The sequence below is a fragment of the Puccinia triticina genome, chromosome 2A, assembly GCF_026914185.1.
Source record: "Puccinia triticina chromosome 2A, complete sequence".
In the NCBI taxonomy this organism is placed as follows: Eukaryota; Fungi; Basidiomycota; class Pucciniomycetes; order Pucciniales; family Pucciniaceae; genus Puccinia; species Puccinia triticina.
This window is the reverse complement of record NC_070559.1, coordinates 5,721,814-5,743,324: the sequence shown is the minus strand read 5'-3', so window position 1 is coordinate 5,743,324 and position 21,511 is coordinate 5,721,814. Positions and strand designations below refer to the sequence as shown.

Below are 21,511 nucleotides of genomic sequence, written 5' to 3'. Positions count from 1 at the left end.
GAAGAGGAGCACCTGGTATCTAAAAACCTATTGAGAGAGGAGATCTTTTGTGAATGTTATATAAAAGACTAGAGGCCAAGCGGCTCCGCCGCTGCGGGACCGCCCCGAGCGGGTGCGCTTGACCGCCCACCCCAACACCTTGACCCCCGCGGGCGCCCACCCCCTACCCCGGAGGCAAAACCTCCAGAGACCAGCCCCCCCACGCCACCCACCCCACACTATTCCGGACCACTTAACAAGCACCTTTCCCCCAAGACCATCACCACGACAGGGCAAACCCATCTCTGCCCCGCCCCCCAAGTGCGCCACGAGGCCCAGATCCGTCTACGCCCAGGCACCGACCACGGCCAACCAATGAGACCAAGTCAGGCCCGCCTGCCGCTCTCAAGCAACGACGCGCCCTACGAGCCACCCCTCACAACAAACGAGTCATCGACGGTACCGCCTGCGCAAGGCTTAAGACCCATGCCCAAAGGCAGCTGAAAATTCCACCTCCAACACCCTACCCGACACCAATCGCCAAGTCCCCTCACCCAATACCCTCAAGATCACCTTCGTCACAGGACCCATGGCCCTAGGCAACAGATCCGTGCAAACTACTCACCATGAAACGTCATTGGCCGACAGGGTAAACTTTTGGGGACAGATATATATTGACGAATCCGTGCGTACAACTGTTATTTCCAATATTAAACCAAAGACCTGACAACACAAAAGATCTCTACACTGGGCGATGGCGTGCCCTCGGGCAAAGGCACATCGTCCCGCAGCTGGCTATTCTCGAGCCCGCCCGCGGCTCCTACCTTCTTCCCCATCAAGTTGGAGCGGGCATTCAACGATGGCGCAATTCCCGTCGCCGAGCGGGCGTACCACATGAAAGGCTCCATCGATGGAATTGGCCCGGACGGCGCACTAAAATTCAAGTTTACATCTTCAGTGATGTCCGCACATCCGCTCTGAAGCCTCACGCACCAAGAACGACCCTTAACAGTCAACGCAGTCGGAACCATATGCGCACTTTCGATGACAGATATCCTAAGCAAGAACCCGGTTTGCGCCATCACCCTTGAGCACACAACGGCCGTGAGTACACCTTATCTCAAAGCAAAAGACACTACAGCTAATGCCTTGACCAGAGTCCTAAGGCGAAGCTCGTTATTGACTTCATTATACCACTACGTGCCAATTGGAGTTTCGACCTCAATTCAAACTACATTGGCCACCGCGCCTGGTTTTACGGCCATTTGGCTGGGGTTAACGTCGCAAACGGGCGAGCAGTTGTAGAGGTGAGACTCATTTTTTGAAAACCTTTTCACGCTCGATTTGACTCTTTTTGTCATTCAATCAGATACAATCTGGAAGAGTGTTTGGCATCAAACATTGAGCCTGATGGAGGAAAATCTCGACCAGAAACCACGGCCTAACACGCGGTATGTATTTTGTAATGACTACCTAGAATCGCGTTAAACAACATGTCACATTGCGGGTTGGTGAAAGTATGTCACAATAATTGCTGCATCCTTGGTTTAAGCTCAGTACAATTATACAACATTCCCACCAGGCTCAATATTTGTATTAGATTTCGCAATTGCAAGGCTAAAATGCCACGTAACAAGCCTTAATGTTGTTGAACAAAAGACCATCAGGCCAACCACCTGAACTTCTCATTTGCGATGGTCTGCAACTTATCCATTTGTACTACGAGCAACCATCAGCGTCGGCAAGCCGTCGCGATTAATATGGACTACATTGCCCGATTAGTTAGATTGGCAGTAAACGCGAAGATTACCAGGCTAGTCCGCCCTCAGTTTGATTTGATCAAAGGCAAACTGGTCACCGTCCCCCAAAGTTGAGGGAACGGCCTCTCCCGTAGATCGGATGGCGCATCATCTTCTGTGATCATGAGTCACCCTCATGCAAGCTGCCAAGACGGCCGAAACCCGTCCCTCTGTCCCAGTGTACCGCCGGGCAGCAATAAAACCGCATGTTTGATGCCACGACCGAAACTGGAACGCTTTAGTCGAAGAAAATGCCCATGTTCATGTTCATGATAAGTCCCGATATGTCACGACGTTTAGAGTGGCTTCCAGCAACCTCGGAATGGCTGATTTTTGGCTTGTGTTTATATTGACGCTCGTCGTCCAGCAAGTGACTACCTGATTAAAGGCTATATCGGAATCACTCCATGCGCGTCAAAACTTATACAAATCATACCACATAGGTTGCCCGGCAACTCACGGAGAAGAACTGTTGGAGGAGTCCTCGCAACTTCACAAACCATCCATGATCCAACCTCGTGATTAAACGCGCCAAAACGCAATTGTGTTCGGAGCTCTTTTTTAGCTTCATGGTTTGCTTACAGTAGCAACACAACTAATCAACTCCCATCGCAGCTCGCATCACCCTTGCCTCAACTCCTTGCAAAGCTCGACTCAACACAAATCTTAACACGACTAAACACCCGAAAATCAACCAGATTTTTACTGCAAATTGGCCAGACACGTGATTCGTGAACGTCGAGTGATAAGATGAGTTAGTAAGTACCCAGTTGCTGTTTAATCCCTTGGCGACACGCTTTTCAGATTTTCAGAGTCACTTTTAGATTGAATTGTCTGCTTTATATCCAGGATGCCATGAGAGTCAATCAAATCTCAAGTCTACACGGCAGTTGCCCGCAGACACCGCGCACAAACCCAACACCAGGAAAATTTTCATGTCAACTGGGGGCAGGTGACGTGAAGGCATCTCCAGTTTGGTCTCCATTCCAACTCCACTCTGAAAATCAGCCCACCACTTGTACTGCTCATTCCAATGAGCAGGTTCATTCATGTTCAGCTCACTTCATGCTCATATTCTGCTCAGAAAACGTATGTATATGTATATGTACATATGTACATAAATGAGCTGTGCTTTGGGATTGCCGGATTCACACGCACGCGTGTAGTCTGACGCCTTGGCCCTCGCACCCATCTGGGGTGCACCTGCTCCCGGAGGACCCGCTCGGCTAACCTCTCCTCCCTTACGGACACTTCTTGGCCCTTGGGATCCCTCTCAGGGGACCTCAAGCCAATGCAAGGCCGTGAGGAGGGGAATCCCTAGCGGACTGGGGAACACACCTCCCCGACCCTCACACAGGAGTCTTGGAGTCCCCCTCCCGGGTTCTCGGGACTCCTTGGGCGCCGCAACATAGCGCCAAGCCTGTGAGTAGGAACGAGACGGCTCCCGCCGCAAGTTCGAGTGTACATAACCGCTAAGCACGGGCGGCGAGCTAGCCTAACATAATCCCCTTGTTTCAGGGGCCGGGGGAGCCTCGCGAAGCGAGCCTCTGAATTGCTCCGCGGGAGGGGCCCGGCGGTGTTTCACCCGCCTCCCTCTGAAACAAGGGGCTTGTGTTAAGCTAGGGCGGCGAGCATGCACAGTGCACCTGCCCTGCCAGGAGGCCGCCCCGCCGCGTTTAGGTCAGAGTGGACTCAATGGCGAGTACACATGGCCATCCAAGTGAGTCTCCTCTGCCTGGTGGCCAGTACCAACCGGCCATCCAGTGAGCCCCTGCTGGATGGCGGTGTGTACCGGCCATCCAGCGGAGCCGAGCCCCTGCTTGATGGGCGGTGTGTACCGGCCATCAAGCGGAGGGGAGCCCCTGCTTGATGGCGGTGTGTACCGGCCATCGAGCGGAGGGGAGCCCCTGCTGGATGGCGGTGTGTACCGGCCATCAAGCGGAGCCGAGCCCCTGCTTGATGGCCGGTGTGTACCGGCCATCGAGCGGAGGGGAGCCCCTGCTGGATGGCGGTGTGTACCAGCCATTGAGCGGAGCCGAGCCCCTGCTTGATGGCTGGTGTGTACCCGCCATCGAGCGGAGGGGAGCCCCTGCTGGATGGCGGTGTCAATGGCCACACAATGCCTCGGGGAAGACTTGCTCTCAAGGTGTAATACATACATATCCTTGCAGCCCCCTGAAGCTGAACAAAAGTCTGAACTCGAACATTCGAGCTCAGAAGTTCAGCAATGTTGGTGGATGAGCGGACTCAGTCTTACTCACCTATCCCTGATGCGCAAATGAGTAAAGAAATACATTGCACAGAGTCGTGCTGAAGTTGTGGCAGAGTCTCAGCCTGTGTTCCTTCATGTCACCTGCCCCCAGTTGACATGAATTTTTTCCTGGTGCAATGGTGCAGATCACGAGTTATGCAATGCACCCAATGTCAAGTTTAAATCCCCAGTTGACAGGCACGCTCAAACCCACATTAAGGCACCAACCGGCTGCGAAGATCTTTTTTATGAGTTCCAGCTTGTTATCCCTCATCGATTTAGATGCAAAACAATGACTAACAACCGTTGTTTGATCAATCAAATCCTGGCCTGCCCCCTCAACATATCTGATGAATTCTGTCCGTCTCCCAACACGGTGTAATAGCCCTTAGTAATTGGACAGTAACGACAATCCGCATTGGTTTCATCCAGCTGCTTAACATGAAGACAACTCCGAATATCAACTGCAGTAGACCAGATCATGACATTAGTCGGGCCTGATATTGGTCTTGCCTAGGCCCAACTTCACCCTCCAATGAACGAGTTCAATCCTACGCAAAGAAAAGGGCAACTCAAAAATTGAAACCGGCTATACCGGTTAGGACTACAACTCAAATGCAACCAGGCAAGTCAATGGCAATGTTGTGAAAATCAGCTTGCAGTTTTTAAACCTGCCCAATATTGTCATGCCAAGCATACAGTCAAAGTCGCCCATCAAGCCATTATGGCAAACTCGTTGTTACTCCGTCACGCCCAAGCAACAACAACCAGGCAATACAGCCAACGTAGATGAGCAGTTGCTTAGGAGAAAGCTTGATGTCCGGTCCGGCTAATTCAGCTCATGATGTCTAAGAAAATCCCTAGAAATACTGTCCTGATAGTGTCGGTTAATCATCCTTGATTTATACTCAAGAAACAACATGACTTCTTACCAAAGTTTACATGAGACGTTTTTCCGTACCGACACCAAGGCCGGAGACAACAACTTAAGCTTCAAAGGCGAAGTGAAAATTTATGGCTCTGTGAGGCTTAATTCTGATTAAAGTCCACCAGTTGTTCTCATCTAACACAAACACGAACACAATAGGATTCCGAGACGACCACCGAGGGCAAGTTTATATATTACAACTTGCTCTTAATTGTCCCTAGAGGAATCATGCGCGTAAATAATCAGAATCCCCTTGTCACCCCGAGAATCGACGTGCTCCTCAAATCGCCAAACTTGACCAAATACGGATATAGTCTTTCTGCAGGAGATTCCTATACAGTCTCCGGAAGCATCAACGCCGATGAGGAAGGCAATCATATCTTTGAGCTCAACCCGCTTTTGGCTCGACGTCATATGCCTGTCATTTGCCCATTTTTATTCAACAGGATGATTGTTGAAGGCCGAGGGTCTATACAAGAAGTATTTTCTGTTTCGAAGGAACAAAATTCCGAGCGCGCTTATTCAGAGTTCAATATTAAAATTATGCCGTCAGTAAGTCAATTCTTGACTTTCAACTCCCAAGGATGAGCTGACGTCTATCTCCAGCATGCTTCCTCAGTGTTGAATCTAACTGTGATTGTCAAACCAGCGGACATACCAGGAGACTTAACGGATCAATATGCTGTCGGTGACCTTGTCCAATTTTGAGGATACTTAAGTCGCGGGGACGGCTCACAGATGTCCCTTGTTGTTGAGGTTGGTGAAGTCAATTTAATCCACCTCCCGTTCATTGTATACTGACAAGATCGAATTACCTAGGTCATAAGTCATGAGGCAGTCAGGTTTTAATATAAATGACTTTAACAAGGTTAAGATAGAGATGCATTTTAAGAGCGGTGTTGACTCAAGTGACAATGCAAAGGCTTCCCAGATTCTAAATATAATGTTCATATTCCTGCTCTTTTTGTAAAGCAAAACTGTGCTCTCGGCTCATTTGTGTGCCAAGCAAATCAACTAAAATGATAAACATTGCCCTACTTCAATTGGCTTTCATCGCCTTGATGACTAAATTGTTAAGCACAATATTGCGCGCAAATCAAAACTCCAGCGAGCAGATTTGCCTTACGAAAACGACCACGTCACAAATCCTGTTATGAGTGGGAGATACATTACGAGCTAGTCCGTGATCAATTTCCAGCTGAATGATAAATAAGTTACATAATCTTGCATTCCACGCTATAGCTCAGGTCATGAGGCACAAATCATCTCATAACGTGTTTGGCATACCCGATCCGTAGGATGACGTTGAAATCACGAGACACGGATCGCGTACAATCATCCATGCGGTCAAGTACTTGTGTCAGATCACATTAGGAACGGTAGTGTAATACCACCGGATGTTGCACTGCATTACAAACAATAAATTAATGTGGCTGTTAGCTGTAACCACTGCCACCCAACAAATGCGAGACTAAAGACGATGGGCAATGCACCACCGGTTAGGCCTTCCAAATTAAGACCAACCAAGTGAGATCTGTGCCTTTCATCAAACGATATTAAGTAAAATGGCTAAACTTACAGGTCAAAACGAGTATCCACTAATCCATAATCGCGTCCGCGGCGTCAATGATTGTGGGATCATATGTTGAGGCCGAAGCGTCATCCGTCAGGAGTGGCTCACCTGAAATTCCCCGTTGGCTCAGTGTACAAATCAGAATAGCAATATATAGAAAATCCAACTCACTTCGCCTCAAGTCTGAAAATATTTGTCTATTAACCACATTCAGGATGCCTTCCCGAACAGAGGGCTTGACCACGAGCAAATCGTCAACATTCGAAACTCTTGATAATGCGACGTAAAGCTGTCCGTGCAAAAATACATCTGTCTCCAAGTAGATCCCGACTCGACTGAGCGTTTGGCCCTGACTTTTGTTGACGGACATGGCATACGCGGGGGAGACCGGGAACTGATACCTGAAAAATGAAAGTCCAGACCTTGCATCGCCCTTATTATGCAATTTGACTCAAGGAAGTGTGATTTCCTTCCCGGCAAACGGCCCGGACATGAGCCTTCCAACAATAAAGCTTGTCCCGAAGTCATGGACGACTATCCTTGAACCGTTACATATTCCTTCCTTTATCGCCATGTTTCGAATAATAACAAGGGGCATTCCAATTTTTATTTCAATCTTGTGTTCCGGAAGCCCGGCTATCGAGAGTTTGTTCAAGCACTCTTTGGGTAGAGCTCCGAAGCAGTCAGGGTCCGGGATGTCCATTGATTTCAAAACGCGAGACTGTCCCGGTAGTCTGGAGAGAATTTCTTGATTAAGCTTTTTGACATCACGATTGAGTGGAGCTAAGATACATTGCTGATTGAGGTACGTCACGCAGGAGTTAATTCCCTCGGCATGGACTATTTTGATATCACGGTAGACAAAGTCAATCAGCTTGTTGCGCATTTGCTTGCGCGTTGGATGTGATTTGACGTTGATAGATGGGAGTTCTACAACACTCATATCCTTATCTTGATTTGTACCTTTGCCTAAAGCAAGTAGCGATTTAGAGAATTCAACATTCTGATTGTAACTTCCCCCTCGCAGTGCGTCTGCGAGCCGCATGTTTTCTACCAATCGGTGCTGATCGGCCTGGAGCCATATTGAAGATGATTTGATAGTCGCGTTGTAAGCTGGAGGATATTCGTTATACTTGACCACGGGTAGAATCTGGCGGAAGTCACCAGAAAAAATTAAAACCTTGCCGCCGAAATTTTCTTCCGATAAACACAGGCGTTTCAGCGTTCTATTGACGGCGTCAATCGAGTTCTTATGAATGGTGACTATCTTGTCCCAAATAATAACGTTTGTTGACTTGAGTGTTTCACCCAAGATGGTGTTGTCTTCAACGGGGCATTTGGATCCTTCCGGGGCATCTACTGGAATGTTGAAGGCGGAATGCGCCGTTTGACCATTCTTGAGAAGTAATGCAGCTACACCTGATGATGCTACAGCCAAAACTTTCTTGCCTTCGAGTGAACATAGATCAATGATTGTGTTGAGCAAATACGTTTTGCCTGTACCACCCGGCCCATCTAAATAGAAACACGTTCCGCCCAGGCGACGAATTGCCAAGTTTACTTTGTTGTAAAAGTTAAGTTGGTTTCGATTGAAAGTCGATTTGACCGCCTGCAAGCGCGATTTAATTGACCTTTGATCTTCAGATTCGGTTGATTCAGCATTCATTCGGACCAGGAGCCGAACTTCACGTTTTTTTAGCTTCAAACCTGCAGATGTCAAATCGCCGCCCATGCCTTCAAGCAAGCCTTTCATCCGAAAATTGCCATGACACGACGCTCCTTATCTGTTAGAGTGCAGGAGAATCTCTTTTTCATGTCAATACGATTACAGTTGTCGGTGAAATTGAGATAGTGCTTGTTGAATAATACGATTGGATCCGACGGGGGAGCGTGAATACACATCATAGCGAAATAACCGGTCAATTGATAACCGCTGCGGACAGAGGATGCTTCGGACAGCGCTTCGTCATAAAGGAAATTGTTGACAATGTGGTGATCCAGATCTGTTGCGTGCAACAAAACTGTCAAAACCTCAACTTACAGCCTACAATACTAGCATATGATAGAATATTATTAGAGAAATAGATTCTACATACAAACTTAACCCTAGTCACTCACTTCAACTACCCAGCTAGCTCTTTTAGTTTAGAAGTTAGTTACAATTATAGGTTTAGTACAGGCCATACCCAGGTGGAAAGTCATATAAATCATAAAAGGCATGCATATATAGAAGAGTATAGTTGGATTTACTAGTTAGGCAGGCCTCCACTATTAGCTACAGATCACCTCACGCAACCTGCGCGTTGGAAACTGCATCGACTAGGCCTCCACTCAACAACTCAACAGATTTGCACGGACCTTACATCAATGCATGCGGTCAGAAAGCCTCCACTTTGGCAGTCCAACCAACCTAGGTGGACTTTGCCTTAAAAAGTACAAATCACACATGGTCATGCGGAACATCAGTTTAAGTTATGCACCCCTGGCAGAAGGCAGTGCAATCCACAGGGTCACCACCAGCAGAAATGCCTCAAGTGCAGCCCTCACCAGCAAAAATAACTCAGAAAAGAATATATAAGGAGGCCCTCCTCCCACCATTTTTCCATCATCACCCAGGCACCCCAGCTCAGTGGTCACCAGTCATCATTTTGCCATCATCATGGAAGACACAGTCATCATACATTAACATAGAAATCCCATACCACACTCCATCATCATTTCCCTCTGCTGAAACCATTAAAAACCCAACAAAACATATTCTCACTTGATTATATTCTTTGCCCATCTCGCCATATAGAAGTTGTATACGCATCTTGTACTTGTTAAAACTGATCTAGGTCTGATAGAGACTACTACATACAAGTTTTCTCCGTCATAAAAGTCACGCCACAACAATAAATAAATTTGTTGTCAGAATTCTGTGTAGTATAATAGAGGGGCAGGTCTTTCAAACCACCCGTAACAGTAGTATTACTTAGCTGGAATATCATATTGTTATTTCCCCCTCAAAGGACTGCCAACCCATCCCAAAGGAGTTCTCACAACGAGTAACCCAAGTTCATTGCATGCAGACCGGTAATCGTCGCAAAGTTGGCCATCAACCGTCCGCAAGTCTCTATGTGAGGTTACTGCTTTCCGGTGCAAGAGGAGGGTTCTCATGTAGAATTTTTCTCCAGCTAAATACGAGACGGAGAAGATTCGACTGACCACATCAACCTTTGTTTTGCGAGGGAGCCATTCTTGCTTTGACTTAGACCACAAGAAATAACCTGGAATTTCTTTGTACAGCAAGGTGCGAGCATGCCGACCATCAGCGCCAATTGAATCTTCCGTGTTCAAAGTAAACCATTGCGTCAGGCTTGTCTGATTAGCTTTGCCACTGTTGATTTGCCCTTCCGCGCCTTCTCTTCCTGTGAAGTAAACAAGTTGTTCGTCCGCGTCGTGTATGTTCAATTGGGTGACGGAAGGCGAGCGGCCAGAGAGTGGAAACTGGAACAAACGCCAACACACTGTAAATGAGGTCAGCTCAGTAGCTTAAGCGTATTTCAATTCTTGCTCACCTTCCGGTGCGCTTATGTACCGACCCTCCAAGAAAGACTTGACCTCGTCGCCGTCATCAACCGACATCGTTAGTCGATCATGACCTTTCGTTATATACTTATAGAGGTACTTGATGGCTGATGTATTGACTGGAATTTCGACGTTTATGTGACAGTTAAAGGCACGACTCAGGAACGGGCAGTACGGTACAACATGCCCATTGTTGAATGTCGTGGTATGCTTTACAATAGTCCTCCCCGTATCCCGTTGCAGGTAGACAGGATAAGCGCCGTCAACATTCACAGTCCTGTCGCTGAAAGGCTTAGGATAACCAAGCTTGCAATTCTTACCATTCCAGCAGGGCCTCCCTCGGCATGGGCCATGGAGCATGAAGTCGGAGACCACTTTAAATAATTCAGGGGATTGACTTCAGTCGGGAATTTTGGCTGAGACAATCCCGTCAATGTGTTCAGGCGTAGTCGGGCGATCATCCTCATGAAGTGTGAGCATTAAGTGGAGATGAGGCAGCCCACGTTTCTGGAATTCAACCGTAAACACAAATGCGACCACTCGCCCGAGCCGGTCCATTTTCAGGACGACAAACAGAAGGTAGCACATTTTAAGGTAAAAGACTCTGGTGACGATCGTCAAGTGATCAACCGCATTGTCGGTAGCCGGGATTTCAGCCCGGACTTCAGGCCAGTTAGGATTTGCTGTCATTGTAATAAATAAGGAAGGCGGGCCGTACTTCCTGGTGATTGCCATGGCATCGTGATAAAGTTGGTTCATGCCCCTTGGGCTACCGATGAAAGTTGCAGGCAAAATCACACAACGTCCCGTAATCAAAGATTGATTTTCAAGCGACCTTATCAGTTTGTTGTACTGACTAACTCAAAGTTTTATTTGATTATTAACGATGAAAGACAATCGTCCACCTTCAACGGAAATATACATGTCGACTATAATCTCTTGCTGCAAGGACCGTCCCGCCAGAATCGGGTTGAATTTGTCTTTGCCTTGAAATAACATAAAAGAAAACCATTCGAGTGCGCTTACTTTTCTGTGTTTCCGCACTAAGGTGTAACCTATCAGCACATGGAGAGATCAGTGGTTGAGTAAGATGCTTACCTCGGGAAGTTGTCGTAGTAAAAAGGTCGTCCCATTGTTGTTCTCCAAATGGGAACAGCAATGGATAGCGGAGAGGGAAATAAGATGAATGGCTTGTGGAAATCGCTTCAAGAGTATTGTCCTTGCGGTGAAGAATGATTTGACGTGGCCAAACTATTTCACCAGCTCCTTGCACGATGGCTGCGACTTCGTCGACTGTCGGACAGTTGTAGCGTTTCGGGTTGGCCCCGGCGGTAGGGACACCTGTGAGTTTCAGTGTTTTTGCGTTGGACCTTTCGAGAACCTCTTGTGCCGAACGGAAGTTTTGAGCATACGGATTGTTGAGGGACAGGAAGTTCATAATCTTAAGTACTAAGTTGGTATTCATGTTTGAAGCGTTGCCACGATCGCCATTGATGCCACGTGCTTTGTCGACTCTGAGTTGAGCTTCACCAAGACCTCTATCTCCAACAACATATATTTGGGAGAAGCCGGGGTCAACGCCGGGCGCCGGCTCCAAAATCAAAATTAGGTGGGTCAGAGCCCCTGACACCTTGACACTACAAACATGGATGAATTTGGGAAGGCATATATTGATCAATATGGCATATATTGATCAGATTATATTGATCATCTTTTTTTTTTTGAAATTTCTCTTTAATTTTTTTCCTTCCTGCAACATCATAACCCTTATATCATCCCTCTTCCTCTTGATTTCCCCCTGTCTTAGTTTTTGACCATAGCACTGGAAAAAAAACTTGGTCAACTGCTTGCAGTTGACATGCAGGATACTCAAGCCAAGCTGCCATTGTAACTCCATCTGAATGCACAAGGGTCTTTGTTGGCACAGTCACTGTGCAAGGTGCACAGTGACTGTGCATTAAAGCTTGGGTTGAGTCAAACCTTGAGTAAGGCTGGTGTAACAACACAAGCTTCCTCAGAGTTACCGCATGTCAACTGCTCACAGTTGACACAGTTTTTTTTTGCAGTGTAGTAAAAGCTTCATTTTGTTGCCAGATTGAATAGGTCATTTTTACATACTCATATGAATTATTCCTGGGAAAAAATAGTCTGTTAAGTCAGGCAGGGAGGGGGAGGGGTGAGAAGGAATGGGGAAGCATGAATTATTGTTTCTTGAAACTTGCAGAAGTGTTGAAATCTACTTTCCAAAAAAAAAAAAAAAAAAAAAAAAAACCCAATCAGTCTCAATTTATCATGCTACATCAATTTTGTTCAAATTTAATGGCTTGTATATATCACTCATCATATCCAATATCCTAAATTTCTACTAGGCCTGAGATTGATTTAACATTTGTACCAGATTTGAGTAAGGTGTCTTTTGCTTCTGTTGTTCAATCAAAGACAAATGGGAGGTGTTTCCCCAATATATTCAATGGGTCAACTGATGTTATCTCAGAATCTGAGGTTCAACATGTTTTGAATGTAAAGAGATTCATTGAGTCTGATTGGCTTGAAACTATCCCCTAAAATTATCAGGCAGTGTTTTTTGTGCTTCTGCCATTGTGTCTCAACCAGGGCTAAGATTTATTTCATGATGTTGGTACCATGAGGTCCTTGAAGATCAGCAATATCTGAACAATAATTTGACAAATTTTTGGTATATGAAAGTCCCAAAATGTTGCAGTTACAGTCTGATCAGTGTGGAATATTGCCTGATTGGTTGGTTTTGTTGTTTTTCTACAACTACTAGAGGCCAAGGCGGCTTCGCCGCTGCAAGCTGAAGGGGTTTGGTCTAGCAGCACATTGCAGATTATGTTTCCACAAATAGATTTGAGACTTGAGTTCTTCAAACTTAAGAAACTAACTCTGGCTTCAGATTGTAAGAGATCCTTATAAAGAAGGCCTGAATCAGGAGGGAGAATTGAAGGATTACATACCAACCAGAGACAGGAGAGTCTGGAGACTCAGAATTTCAAGATTAAACAGATTCTGATAAATCTTAAACATTATTATTCATTAGCAAGTGTTGGCAGAAAGAATACTTGAGATAAAGACTAATGTGTCACACTCAAGGACCATTTTAGTTGATAACTGATCATGTATTGCTTGTAAGTACAAAAAAAGTTGATATATATAGTAAATAAATAAATTTTGAGCTGTGTTTGTACATAAATCATGCATTAGGGTGGAGAAGTGACAGGCCCACTGTCACCCTGGTGGGGTATTTGACAAATTTTTAAATGACCAATAATATGGACACCCAAAGCATGTCTTCAAACTTCCCTGTTATCAATAATCAAAACTTAACTGGTGGAAAAAGGGCCCATAGTTGGTTTTTAAATTTCCATGGGCAAACTCAGCTCATTCTTCACCCCATTATCCATATATATGTTCATGGCAGAAGAAGTAATAAATAAACCCAGATTTAAAAATGTATGGCTGTCAAAGGATGAGCAACTCAACAATGCACAGTGATGGATTAGAAGAGGACATGAAATGAAATAGTGTATTTCAACAATATTTCATATGGGGCAAAACATATGCCTATCAAAATCAATCAGCATTGAATTTTCTCCCTTGGTTTAGACTGCATTATTCAAACCAGGTTGGATTTTTATTTTCAAAAAGAAAGTTTTCAGTAAAGCAGGGCCCTGTTCTCTCTGGACTCAATTTTTTTGAAACATTTATCCAAATTTGCACAAAAACTGCAGATTTGGTTTGTTGAATCAGTCATGCCAAACTGGGAGATTTCCATTACAACTGAGCAGGAATATACATGAGAGGAAGAAAAATATGAAAAAGAGTCTTCCTGTTGAACATGAAACATCTCCACACATTGATACAATGGAAGTTTAATACTAAAGCTCAAGTACAGATGTTCATTGCAATAATTAGAGAGAAGAAAGGAAAATTAAAGAAAGCTGTGTGTGTGGCCTGGGCCTCCAGAATCTGCTCTTCAAAGGCCATGCCACTGGCGCTGAGGATGGAGGTGTGTCTCTGGGGGGCAATGTGGGTTATGGTGAGGGACAAAGCAACCAACCCGCATGATGGCCCCCCAGCCCCCAAACACACTCAGCATGTTCCCCACAGATGCGTAGCCGCGCGCTCATTTCAAGGCAAAAACCAGCCAGTACATATTGGTCTTAGCAACCTTGATGAGCTTACGCACAAAAAAATGTGTGAGGGGTGTTCCAGTAGACGGCCCAAGGCACTGATGCCTAGCTCCCGGGCCTCCTTGAGCTCTTTGGGTAAGTGGCCCAGGATTGCCCAAGAGCTATAGCAATGGTGACTGCTAGCAAACCTCCCTTTGGCAAGCAGGCCGGGCCTGGGAGTTTGAAGTCGAGGAAGTGGCAAAAAGCAATCTATGATGACCGGCCGGAGGGAGACAATTCAGTGGAGGTTTAGAGACCATACGCGTTGGTGACTCAACGACTTCTTTGGGTTGCGGGGCCCCTGTGGCGGGCAACATGGCCGGACCAACACCGAGGTCGGCTGGAACTCTGAAGCCCACTCCATCTACCTTAGCTGGTGGTTTTTGGGAAGCCTTGAACGCTTTGGCCACTGTTTTGAAGGCTGATTTCAATAGTCTTGTGCCAAACCACTCGGTACGGGTTTATAACTGCCAGCTATGATCGATCTTTTCAGATAATTCCTCCCCATTTACTTTTTTTCTCTCTTTGCGGGCGACTTGCCTGCAATCTTGGGCCTGGTGGCAAACAGTCCGTTTCTCAAGAACAACCACAAGCCTCCGCCACCCTGTCTGAGGGAATGGTCAGGTATGTTGGGTTCACATTGATAGGGAGAGGTTTGGGGGGAAAGAGAAACCAACTGATATCCAACTGCAGACTTGGCAACGCCGACGGTGGTCAACACAAGGACTCATAGCGGCCATCAAACCCCCCGCATGCCACCCTTATATAGAATGATGACGCGGATCTTATATCAATGGGGTCAAGGGTGGGGCAAGCGTAGCCGACGACGCCAGGGGAGCTGCATAGAACTGAATGGAGCCTGAGGCCGAGTCAGCCCGCCGAGCGCATGAACTCCGCTCACGTCGTCCGCCGCCGCTTCTGCCCTGTTTGACACTTGGGAGAACGTTCTTTTGACTATGCCGTCCAGTGGAGGTTATGGCTGAACTTGAAGCCAAGCAGAGTGAGTCTCTTGTTGTCATGGAAGAAGGCCGCATATCAGAATATCACACCTGGTGAGGACGGTAAAAAGAGGGATAATCTTGGTCCTGATAGGTATAAAAACACATACTTAATAGGTTTCAAGTTTCAAGGATTCAAGTCCGTAGAGCGCGAGGGAAATCAGAACCGTTGGCGGGGTCACTGACGATCTTGAGCAGCTGTGAGTAGTCCTGACTCATGCACTGTGGCGTAATTTCCGGGCAAAGGGATGATCTAGGCCAGTCAAAGTGTAGTCAAGAATGGTTGCAAGGCCCGCGGCGTGGGCTGTATGAAGTAGGCGAAGCCAAATGAATGCAGGAGTCAAGGGTATCCATTGGTCTCTCATCCGGATCTGAAGTGGCTGGCGCGGTTGGAATGGAATCAGATACCGTTACGATGGCCACGGCGTGTCGTAGGCATAGGCAGGAGGAAATTTCTGGTGGCCTGGGGGTCTGAGAATTGAGTCGAGTGTTTGAGCCGAGAGCTTAAAAGGCAGGTAGTTGGGTGTTGAGCTGAATCCCCAGGCAATTGGAGATGCTGCACTTCCAGCTATCCGTTGTCCTCAACCCCTCCGCTGTTGCGCGTGCGCAGTCTGAGGGGCAAAGAGTGGGCCCCCCACGGGTCTGCAGCCTTTGCTGCGGGCCGGGGGCCTTCATGTCCATCACTTTTGACCCGTGTGCTTGACGTGGGCTGGGTGTTGAGCCTGTGGGCACGGCTTTGCCGCTGTTGGAAGGCTAGCTTGAAAACTTGCTTGTGTCTTTTTTGTGATGGGGAAACCCAGCATTTTTTTTTTGAGATTTTGTTAATGGGGAAACCCATGATTTTTTTCTTCTTCATTTTGTGTAATTGTAAGGGGAAACCCTTGATCTTGATTTTTTTGATTTTGTCAAAACTGTGTCTTTAATAAACTTGGATGAAATTACGGTCTGGAACTCCCTAGACAGTGCCACAAATCCCCCCAGGTGTTTATGGGTGGTGACTGGTCTGGGGGATCTTTTACTGAGGGCCAAATAGGCCTCTATTTATAGAGGTGACTTCTGTGGGCCCAACCACTACGTCCTTTTCTCCATATGGGAGTATCCTGGTGTGTAGGCGTGAACATAGCCTGGCTGTGGGCATTTTATTTATACTAGAGGCCAAGGTGGCTTTGCCGCTGCAAACACATGGTTCAGCTGCTCCACCCCTGGTTTAAATCACTCCTCCAATGCCCACTAAATCCACCACGCAAGACATATCAATATCAAAGTGCTACTTGACCAAGATCACGCAAGCACATATTACATCCTCTACAAGGTGTCCAAAGCACACTGGAAATTCAAAGAAAACATTTCATTAAATCTAAGGTTTCTGCCAACACACCTGTGGTGTCCAAAGAACACCCTGAAAATTGCCACCATATATACTCAGTAAACCTCTAGCTACTCACAACACATCTAGGGCTTTGCCAACACTGCTTCTGAATCCCCATTTCCATTCAAATGACTGTGGAAGATATTCCAATTTACAAGTTGCATTGTTTGTTGCCTTCATGTCAAATTTGAATCTTCAAGGTGCTCATGTATTAATCTTGAAATCAACTCATTCTCCATTCCCCCAACAAAAAAATATCTACATACTACATATCCAAGTTTCCTAAATCCACACAATTGTGGAAACTTAGATCTAAGTTTTGGCGTATTTCTATTACAATTTTTTTAAGAGGCCCCTACATAGACTAAATACACCCGCAGTCTGTTGAAATGTCCCCAAAGACTTCAGAAGTCCTATGGACGACCCTCCAGCCGTGCCGCAGCAACAAGCAAATAGGGGCCGGTTGGTTTTGTTTTGCAAGGAGGGCCTAATCAAGTGATTAGGGCGCTCCAGGGAGGGGTTAGGACGAAACCAATGCCCCTGGGGTTTCTCCCATTTGGAACATTAGAACAGCAAGGATTAGTGGCGTAGCCAAAAGCGGAGAAATTAAGGCCTCTCCAGACGTGATCAAGATTGTGAAGACGCTGTGTTTTGATCAGAACGACGGGAAAGAACTTGAAGGCAGCGATCCACTAGCTCACGAAACGGATGTGATCGTGGACCCAGCAACACGCCGAGATGTGGCATTGATCCGCAAGATGGGCTTTGGGGTCTCTGAGATCGGCGAGAAGCGGCTGAAAGGCCTGGAGATGCCCGAGTTCATCTTGCTGATCTATCCGTGCTTGTTGGCCGGAAGACTCAACAACCAAGGCACCTTGTTCGGTGGGCCCGACTCCAAGGTCGATGAAGTCTATGAACCGGCCCCGAGGATGCTGGACGTCAATCCCATCAGACAGTTGGCTGCATTGGTCGTCAGACTCGAGGCTGGTACGCCCTCTCTCCCTTCCTCCTTTTCCCCAAGCGATTCTTATTATGTAAGATTTTAAGGAGATTGAAAACGTCCCTTCTTGGACCCAAATCGTCACAGTGTCCGCAGCGACGGTCCATGCGCCCTTAAGTTTCAGCCCCAGCTCGCCAAACCCGACGAACAAACTGACAGCCTGTCCCGGGGGAGAAGAGGGCGGAGGAGCAGGCGGGAGCGGAGGGAGCGCGCCGAAGCGGCCAAAATCAAAGCTCCTGAACGGCCATCTGCTGACCTACCCGATCCGGCTGGAGTCCACCGACGAAGAGCTCGCCGCGATCCTCGAAAACCAGGTGATCTGGATCAAAACCGTCATCTCGAGCCTTGAGTTATGCTCCCTCGGCCCCATCTATGACTTTCTGTCGGCCCTCGGCGACACCGTTAAGATCCAGCCTAACGTGCTCCTACATGCGCTGGAATCGTTTGGCCTCGCGTCCAATGCCGCCGGCTTGTTCTGAACCACACACCCTTCCCCCCCTTTCATTCCATATAAATTCTCTCTCCTGCACAGTTCATTTACTTCTTCTGCCGGAAAATCTTACCTTCCATCGGCTATGTTGTTGATTTCCCCCCTCCCACTTTCATGCCTTTTCCTATGACTCATACTTCTACTACTGGCAATTGCATGACTATCTTAGCTTATAATGTCCATAAATCTTTTTTAGATCTTCAAAAATTTACATATATATATATATATATACATATATGGGCTGTCTTCTCTTACTTCGACATCTTCCTTACTCCTCTACCAGCCACAGATTCTCTACTTTGTGGTTTGTCCTTATACCGTTTCTTTAATCTTATTATCTTAGACGATTTTGGGAAGCTTTTCACACACACACTCTCACATATATATATACATAATAATTCTTTATAGAGGTACTTTTGTTCTTTTGTTCTTAATTGTATATTGATTTCTCATCCAAGTATATTAAAGCTTCAGGTTCATAGAAAAAAAAATCAAGGGTTCCCCCTAGAAATTGCACAATTACAAAAAAAAAATTCATGGGTTTCCCCTTCTACAGTTCTGCAGGACCAAATTTGAGGTCATTTATACAAGAATATTGCAAAAAATCACAACATTTTAACACAACAGTACAAACTGCACGCCGCAACCAACCACCTAGCGCAGCTAGCTGACGCACCGTGGCCCAACGCCCATCCCTGTCTAGCAGGGTCAAAAAGTGTTGGGTTGAGGACCCCCAGCCCTCAAGCACAAGGGGGGCCCACGAATAATCCCCGCTGGACCGCGCAAATGCAACAGCGGACGGGGGTGAGGCAACCACCCGCTGGAAATACAGCGGGAAATTGCCTGAGGCGACCTAAACTCATCTTCAGCGCTCTACTTATACCCATCACCACCAGCCACTGCTTGCTCCAAACCAAATCCTCCACGACTCGCATTCTATGCCCTTGGCACCGCAAACGAAGACAACCGTTGGCCCATTGCGCCCCAAGCAGCCAACGCAACCCTCACAACGGCCGCTGGGTAAGCCACCTCATCACATCTTCTCTGATTAACGACTACGAGCTCACAGCATAACCGTAATCCTGTTGCAGTCGGCTTCCTGATCCATCTTAACGATGAAACAATCATGCCAGACCCTTCCGTACGCAATTCACATTTTAGCCCCGTGATTCCTAAAATAACCGATTGTGTTTCTCTAACAACTCGCATATGCATCCATTGCAGGAGGAACCCTCCCAACCGACACGCCAAACAACTATTGATTCAATCCTGACCCTCGACACAACGCACCCTGCTCGGACGTTACAGTTCCCAAAACCAAGTCTTTATTATCTGCGACCCGCTCCCAACCACGACTCTGTGTTTACCTTCAATGTCAACGGTCTCCACGTTACAAGGCGTCAGACCCTTAGCTTGCCTCGGCCCGCTGCTGGAGAAACTCAACCGGTTGAGCCCCGAGTTCGAAGCAATACAAAACCTTGACAGTATCGCCCAACCTACACCCAGCCCGTCCAATCACGAGGCGTTAGACCCTGGGCTTGCCCCCGCCCGTTCCTCGACAAACCCAACCAGTCCAGCCACGAGTTACAACCAATTGAAAACGCCTCGACCCTCAGCAAACCCTACACCCAGCCCGTATCAACTTAGCTCGGCCACAACAACACACCAAGCCTCTTTTCTTCCGTCCTCTCCTAACAAACAACTTGGCCCAGTTATTATAAATAATCACGTTTGAGCCGACCTAATAATCAAATTACGTGAACAAATGTTTCACCTTCCATTTGCACCCCGCGTTTGAGCCAATAATCTATGAGAGGCTTGATTCATTGTGCTTGCAGGCCTTTGGCACGTCAATTGGACACATCCTGATTACCAGCGAAGCGCATCTTGCCAATGTGTGAACCAGAGTTCGCTCGATATGGGACTTCTATCGGCGTGAGCAGATCACCTGGGTACTCCTGGAGGAGAACATATCATCATATCCCCCATCGCCAAATCAATACCCGAATCTCATTGGCATGCCCGACCTGAGTGATCGGAAGACTCCTCACTCAGGTTTAACAACGTCAGCCACGACCCTTTCAAACATGACTAATCATCCCGTGCACGACCAGCAAGACTAATAGTAAATTAATAAAACAACAGTTGAAATGACCCGGACAATAATCTGGCAAAACGGACTGACGAAATTACGTGAACAAATGCTGGACCTTTGATTCGCACCCCGCCATTTGAGTTTTATCTTAGCCGCCATCAAAGATCAATGCTTCCTCCGACTTAGATCAAGTTCTCACCTGATTCGACTTGGTACTTGATATTTGACATAACCGATTCCCCCCCTTCTCTTTATGCAGCGCTAAAAATTATTCGCAGTGACTTTTATCATCCATTTTCATTAGTATTCAAAAATCCTTAGCGTAAGTGATACATGTGCCCAACTTCAACTTTTACCCTTCGTGACCAAGCTGACAAGTGATTGATACTTTGCTTCAGCCCAATGATCGAAACAAAGGGAAAAGTTCTCAATAGCACGTCACCAGGCTGGGAAGCTTCCCACCAGAATTGCCCGATGTTTAGCGTTCCTCACAACCTTGGCCCGTGTAATAAAAAGTGTGAAGGATGTTTGGCTCGTCATTGGACCGATGAAGCTGCAATAGTCAACCGAGGCAAAAAGAACGTGTTATATACTATGTGTTGTCAAAAGAACAAGGTAACAATACCTTTTGTCGACAGCTCAGCACGGAGGTATCCCGAATTCCTACGAAGGCTGCTCATCAAAAAGGATCAAGGTATGCTCGCGCCAACCTGATGATCGATCCGCGACTTATGACTTTTGGTTTACCAGACTGTTTAGATTTTCAATCCCTCATACGGATGTACAACAATGAAGTTTCGTTTACCTCATTAGGCGCGAACATAGATCCTTCCGTTCAAGGCCAATACGGAATTAACGTGTTCACACTACAAACATGGATGAATTTGAGAAGGCATATATTGATCAATATGGCATATATTGATCAAATTATATTGATCATTTTTTTTTTTTGAAATTTCTCTTCAATTTTTTTCCTTCCTGCAACATCATAACCCTTCTATCATCTCTCTTTCTCTTGATTTCCCCCTGTCTTAGTTTTTGACCATAGTAAAAGCTTCATTTTGTTGCCAGATCAAATAGGTCATTTTTGCATACTCGTATGAATTATTCCTGAGAAAAATAGTCTGTTAAGTCAGGCAGGGAGGGGGAGGGGGGAGGGGGAATGGGGAGGCATGAACTATTATCACTTGAACCTTGCAGAAGTGTTGAAATCTACTTTCCAAGAAAAAGGAAAAAAAAAAGAAAAACCAATCAGTCTCAATATATCAC

General features: G+C 46.6%; 3 protein-coding genes across 3 annotated transcripts; all 3 read left to right on the top strand.

Annotated features, from left to right (window-relative positions):
• Nucleotides 1-568: 568 nt before the first annotated feature.
• On the top strand, nucleotides 569-960 carry PtA15_2A624 (uncharacterized protein; the record flags this gene model as incomplete). The annotated part of the gene is made up of 2 exons (XM_053166663.1): nucleotides 569-628; nucleotides 718-960. 2 exons carry the CDS (start codon nucleotides 569-571, stop codon nucleotides 958-960), a joined length of 303 nt encoding a protein of 100 aa, XP_053017862.1.
• Nucleotides 961-4,949: 3,989 nt separating this feature from the next.
• Nucleotides 4,950-18,136, top strand: PtA15_2A623 (uncharacterized protein; the record flags this gene model as incomplete). Its single annotated transcript, XM_053166662.1, has 4 exons — nucleotides 4,950-5,051; nucleotides 5,117-5,505; nucleotides 17,226-17,644; nucleotides 17,745-18,136. The coding sequence occupies 4 exons, from the start codon at nucleotides 4,950-4,952 to the stop codon at nucleotides 18,134-18,136; spliced, it is 1,302 nt and encodes a 433-aa protein (XP_053017861.1).
• Nucleotides 18,137-19,085: 949 nt separating this feature from the next.
• On the top strand, nucleotides 19,086-19,794 carry PtA15_2A622 (uncharacterized protein; the record flags this gene model as incomplete). Its single annotated transcript, XM_053166661.1, has 4 exons — nucleotides 19,086-19,167; nucleotides 19,239-19,288; nucleotides 19,372-19,593; nucleotides 19,654-19,794. The coding sequence occupies 4 exons, from the start codon at nucleotides 19,086-19,088 to the stop codon at nucleotides 19,792-19,794; spliced, it is 495 nt and encodes a 164-aa protein (XP_053017860.1).
• Nucleotides 19,795-21,511: the final 1,717 nt, after the last annotated feature.